Source organism: Miscanthus floridulus, chromosome 13 (genome assembly GCF_019320115.1).
Source record: "Miscanthus floridulus cultivar M001 chromosome 13, ASM1932011v1, whole genome shotgun sequence".
Taxonomy (NCBI): domain Eukaryota; kingdom Viridiplantae; phylum Streptophyta; class Magnoliopsida; order Poales; family Poaceae; genus Miscanthus; species Miscanthus floridulus.
Window position 1 is genome coordinate 67,124,333 of NC_089592.1, and position 5,986 is coordinate 67,130,318.

At 47.7% G+C, this 5,986-nt stretch overlaps 1 protein-coding gene across 2 annotated transcripts; it reads left to right on the forward strand.

Moving 5' to 3' along the window:
- The first annotated feature begins 1,400 nt into the window (after positions 1-1,400).
- Positions 1,401-5,426, forward strand: LOC136500774 (probable GTP diphosphokinase RSH2, chloroplastic). Of its 2 annotated transcripts, XM_066496201.1 has the most exons (7): positions 1,401-1,542; positions 1,641-2,578; positions 2,701-2,886; positions 3,656-4,116; positions 4,218-4,376; positions 4,448-4,799; positions 4,916-5,426. In XM_066496201.1, the coding sequence occupies exons 2-7, from the start codon at positions 1,859-1,861 to the stop codon at positions 5,198-5,200; spliced, it is 2,163 nt and encodes a 720-aa protein (XP_066352298.1). In that variant the 5' UTR covers positions 1,401-1,542; positions 1,641-1,858; the 3' UTR covers positions 5,201-5,426. The 2 variants fall into 2 exon arrangements, with proteins under 2 accessions (XP_066352298.1, XP_066352297.1); XM_066496200.1 differs by having other exon boundaries at positions 1,442-2,578.
- Positions 5,427-5,986: the final 560 nt, after the last annotated feature.

Consider the following 5,986-nt stretch of genomic DNA (forward strand, 5'->3'; position numbering starts at 1 on the left):
TGTGCACCTAAAATTATTAATTTAATAATATGTGTAATATATGTTTCATCTGATTGTGTAATTTTGTGTTAAGATTGAGTCTTGAGTTGTGACGGCTATAAATGTATATTACGCAACTGGCATCTCGCGTCTCGTGCTTGAGGAGTATATGGATGGTACTTTAGAAATTACTAAGTTAATTTACTTAAGCTGAGTTAGTCAAGAGAATGAGACTTAAATAAATTAACTCAGAGTACCGTCACATAAGCAGAAGGTTTCACCATTGATTTTTATGTTGCAACCATGAATAAACGATGTTGGTCTCCTGGATTACTTTTTATGATACATTCGTTTGATCCCAAAACTTAGGAGACTGGGAGGGATCGTGGGAGATTAAGGTCCTGTTTGTTTTCAGGGACTAAAGACTAGAGACTAAAAGAGGGACTAAATAATATGTTTGGTTTTAAAGACTAAAAGAGACTAAAGGGCTGAACAAAGATTAGGGGGTGTTTGGTTCCCATAGACTAAAGCATTTTGGACTAAAATCTGCACTTTAGTTGGACTAAACAGGCAAACACTTCGACTAAAAGTGGACTAAAATCCTTTAGTCCTTTAGTCCATAAAACTGGACTAAAAGGTGTTGAGGACACGCATACCTCTCATTTATTGCCATCTCTATCAACTTTAGTCCATTTTAGTTGAAGGAATCAAACACCACTTTAGTCCACTTTTAGTTCATGGACTAAAATGGACTAAAACTTTTAGTCCATGGACTAGAGAACTAAATAGGGCCTAAAATATCCTTCTTCTTTCTTTGGACAGAGATGAGAGAGGAGGGAGAGGGAGGGATAAAGGCTGTAAAGTTGGTTCATTAGTTCTAAAAAGCATCTTCCACGGGACTAGTGGACTAGATATTAAAAGTGTCTCTAGTAGTCCCTCCTATTTGGTTAAAAGAGACTAAAAAGGACTAAAAAATAGCTTTTAGTCTCTAGTCCCATGAAACCAAACAGGCCCTGAATCTTAAAAAAATCCATTCGTCAATTTCTCTAGTTTTGAAAACAAATGAACAAGGCCTTAGAGAGTGAAAAAAAGAGAGAACAATATGCTAGTTGTTTCTTAACTTAAATAGATCTTACATTCGATGCTCAAACACGACAACATTTTTATTAGAGTGACATACGTGGGATTTACTTTTTGGAAGGGAGGGAGTTAACGAAGAAGCCACTAGCGTTTATAGCGAGTTAACGAGTCTTGTGAGGCACGTGGGATTAGGAAGAAGCTGCGGATTTGGATGACCATGTCGTGCGGGAAGGAACAGATCTTATCCGAAAGTAGCCAGAAGCCGATGAGGTAAAATAAGGTGAATTCCGGCTGGACGTCCTGGCTGGCGGGGGGCAGTTTCGCCATTGCACCCGCTCGCGGCTATTGTTGGCGTGGAGGCCGGAGGCCCCCCCGACCCCAGATTCTTCTGCTCACGCACCCGAAATCCACACCTCACAAACCACGCGGCGGAGGCGACCCACAAAAAACACGCGCGGCAGGAGGAAGAGGAGGCATCCCCTTGTGCGCGCACCTCCCTCATCCTCATCCTTTTAATCCCACGGATTCGCCGGGGAAATCTCGCCAGGGCCCTGCGTTGACGCTGAATTCGTGCTTTGCAGGTCCAATTGACCCCGCACCGCCCGCTGCGGCTTCGTTTCTAGCTCCAGTGGGATTAGTGGGTTGCTTGATTCCGAAGCTCCGAGCTTGCGGGATTCAATTGAGGCCCCCAGGATCGCAATTGGAGCAGCGGGTTTGGTTTATTCCTGCTTGGTGCCGCTGATTGGAGTAAGCTTCGCTTGTGGTGGTTGGTTGAGAGGCTGCTCGGCTTCCGGCGACCATGTCCGTGCCGGCGATAGCCGTGTACACCAGCCCGCCGGGCGCTGCCGTCCATGCGCCGCCGGATCACGAGTACAGCTCGCGCGGCTCGGCGCCGTGCGCGGCCGCGGCGTCCCCGTCGGCGGCGCCGAGCTCCCACCGCCACGCGGCGGCCGTCGCGGGCGGCCTGTCCTGCCTGTTCTCGTCCCCGTCCGCGGCCCCGCGGGCGACGGCGCACGAGGAGCTCGGCGCGCTCTGGCACGACAGATCCGACGACCCGCCCGCCGTCGTCGCCGGGGGCTTCGGCGGCGGGGGCTACTCGTACCCCCAGTCGTCGTCGTCGCCGTCGCCGTTCAAGCTGCGGGACCACCTCCACCGCAGCCCGGTGTCGCTGTTCCACAGCCCTGCCGCCTCCTCGCCGGCGTCCAGGAGCCCGTCGGTTTCCTGGCTCGCCGGCCGCGAGCGCGACCGGCTCTTCTCCAGCTTCGTGCGTAACGCGCTTGGCTCCTGCATTGACTTCGCGCCGGTCACCAGCTTGCCGCTGGGTGTGCGCCCCGCGGCCACTGGTGTCGACGCCGCCGAGCTGGCCTTCGAGCTTGACGAAAACCTCTCTGAGGCGGAGCCGTCATGCGAACCTGGTGCTCATGAACTCCTCGCCCGCGTCCAGGCTCGCCACCGCATCTTCCGCGACGAGCTTGTCGTCAAGGCCTTCTTCGAGGCCGAGCGGGCACACCGTGGCCAGGTAAAATGTTGATCCCCAAGAAGATGCACGGAATCCCAAACTTTACTTCTCGCTGTTCATTTGCAAGGCAACTTGTGCTGTTGTTAAACCTCATGCGATTTGTGTATTGCTTGTGTGATCAGAAGCGGGCTAGTGGTGATCCATACTTGCAGCATTGTGTGGAGACTGCGGTTCATCTGGCCAATATTGGTGCAAACGCAACCGTTGTGTCTGCCGGCCTTCTCCATGACGCAATTGATGATTCATTCATGGACTACGATCATATCTTCAGGATGTTTGGTGCTGGTGTGGCCGATCTTGTTGAAGGGGTAGGCACTTTTTTGTTCACTCTGTCTTGATCATGATTTCAAATGGGAATTGGATAATTTCTCCCATAGTTTACTAAAGGTTTTGGCTGGATACGCTGCTAGTTTTTCAAGTTATCTAGATTACCTGTTTAACTTTTGAAGTCAATGGGCCATGTGCTCTTTTTGCGTAACATATGAATAGCCTTACTACTACTAAGTAAACAAAGTCCTCAGTGACACAAAGTCTTATGTTTTGACCTTGGAAGCTTCTATTCTGAGCTACTGATTTGTTTATAAACTATATAGGCAGTAGCAATCAACTTGTGATGAAGTTTCTCAGTTACCAAGTTCAGTGAGTCCATTCTATAGCCCTTGCTTTGTTGGTAATATTAGTTCTAACATCGGAAATTAGACATACTTCCTGAACTCACTGTCAAGAACAGAGACAAGAAATGCATCCTTTAACATTTTTTTGTTTGTTTTTGGAATGGCCACCAAAGTTAGCCAGCATCTTTGACCAGCCACAACTAACTGTTTTGACCTCCATTATCTGCAGAAGTGAAAAATGCACATGTGGAGTTGCTTCTTTCCTGATAACTTTTGAAAGAAATTTCTTTTCCTCTTTTATATGCTATCCTTGCCACAAAAGTGGATAAAAGCCATCAAAGCAATCTTTGACTTCTTTTTCTTTATGAATACAGAATCTATTTTTTATAGTTTTGATAACATCCTGTTCATAAAATCATCATGTTGGTACTGCAAGCTCAAGAATAAATAATTATCTTTTCAGGTTTCGAAGTTAAGCCATTTGAGCAAACTTGCTCGGGACAACAATACTGCAAGTAGGACTGTTGAAGCTGATCGCCTTCATACAATGTTTCTTGCAATGGCTGATGCACGAGCTGTTCTTATAAAGTTAGCAGATCGTCTGCACAACATGAAGACGATAGAAGCTTTGCCTTTGGTTAAACAACAAAGGTTTGCTAAAGAGACTATGGAAATATTTGTGCCATTGGCCAACCGATTAGGAATTGCTAGCTGGAAGGACCAGTTGGAGAATATTTGCTTCAAACACTTGAACCCAGAGGAGCACAAGGAGCTTTCCTCTAAACTTGTGATGTCTTTTGATGAAGCACTTCTTACATCTACGCTTGATAACTTGGATAAAGGCCTCAGAGATGAAGGCATTTCATATCACAGTCTTTCTGGAAGGCACAAGAGTCTGTACAGTATATACTCCAAGATGATAAAGTATGTCTCCTTTTTGTTTACATTATCTGCAGTTCAGTAAAATGGCAGTATAGTTGGCATTCAGAATACATGCTCTTAACCGTGCTTGTGATTACTTACAGGAAGAACTTAACAATGGATGATGTCCATGACATTCATGGTCTACGGCTTGTGGTTGACACAGAGGAAGATTGTTATCGAGCACTTGACATAGTGCACAAGCTGTGGCCCCGAGTCACTGGAAGATTTAAAGACTATATTTCTCATCCGAAGCTGAATGGGTATGCATCAGAAAAGCCTGATAGTCTTTTAAAGAACTCTACTGAAATCGTTGCTAATTTACTATTTGCAGGTATCGGTCGTTGCACACTGTCATCATGTGTGAGGGTGTCCATCCATTTGAAATCCAGATCCGAACAAAGGAAATGCATCTACAGGCTGAATATGGATTTGCTGCGCACTGGAGGTACAAAGAAGGTGGCTGCAGGCACTCCTTTGTGCTCCAAATGGTGGAATGGGCAAGGTGGGTGCTCACATGGCAATGCGAGGCAATGAGCAAAGAGCGTCCCTCATCTTTGAGCAGCTCTGTTGGGATGAGGCCACCATGCCCTTTTCCCCTGCATTCGGAAGATTGCCCCTATTCTTACAGCCGGCAGTGCAACCATGAAGGTCCTATATTTGTGATCATGCTTGAACATGACAAGGTAGGTCCCCATCTTGTGAATTCATCTGAACTTATTTACTGAAAAATGCGATAATAGTTTGTGGGTAAAACCATCGTTACTTTTATTGTCTAACAAAATTATACCTGATAACTCAGATGTCTGTCCAAGAGCTCCCGGCGAACTCGACTGTAGTTGATCTAATGGAGCGAGTCGGGGCCAACAGTCCGAGATGGAGCCCTTACAGCTTCCCACTGAAAGAGGAGCTGCGACCGAGGGTTAACCACAAGCCCATAAGCGACCCAAATAGGAAGCTCAGCATGGGCGACGTGGTAGAGCTGACGCCTGCGCTCCCTCACAAGTCGCTGACCGAGTACCGGGAGGAGATCCAGCGCATGTACGAGCGGGGAGGATTTGCGCTCGCCACCACCCCTAGAAGCTGACACCGTCACCGCCATGTTAACCTGCTGTTGTACAATACCCTGTAAATATGAACTAATCCTTGCAGCAGAGAAAGCCCAGATGAACAACCCCCCCTCCCCCCCCCGCCCCCGCCCCCCCCCGACTGAATTGGCTAATGGTGCAGGGTTTGATCCAGGACGCTGCTGTGTGTAACACCACTTTTTACATGATGAAATGTGGCCATGTTCCTCCAAAGATTCAGGAGAATGTTCGAGTACTTGTGTCCTTATGCCTCACATGGAGATCTTTCTTTGTGCTGCAATAGCGCTGTTTCTGAACTTCTCCGGCGAAGGATGGCAGATACATGTGTTTGCATCGGAGGCATGCTGTCCATGCGTGTACTAAGAGGATTCCGGATTCTTTCGGCAGAATATTCTGGGTGTGTGGCCTCTCGTGTGTAGCTGTTTCTGTTGCGCAAATTGCAGCAGGTATGTCACCTAAGATTGTTGGCTCTGAATGGCAAGCTCTCCCCTCCAGACAAGAGACAATGCTGTGGTCTGTGGACAGCAACCAACCAAGGCCGGGTCTCCAACAGGACAAAAACAAGGAAAGCTCTGGAAATTTATGGTGAAATTGGAGTTGGAGGCATCTTCTTATATATATGAAAAAAAAACTTTGGAGCTATCCAGGTACAGGTACACATGGCAGGCGCTATCTGCCCGACGAATCAAAAAATTTCAGCCTAGAAACAATGAACCATCAGCCATGCCCTGCATCCCTCGGCTGTGCTCCTCGCTCGCCGGGGCGCTTCGCAGTGAGCCGGTGAC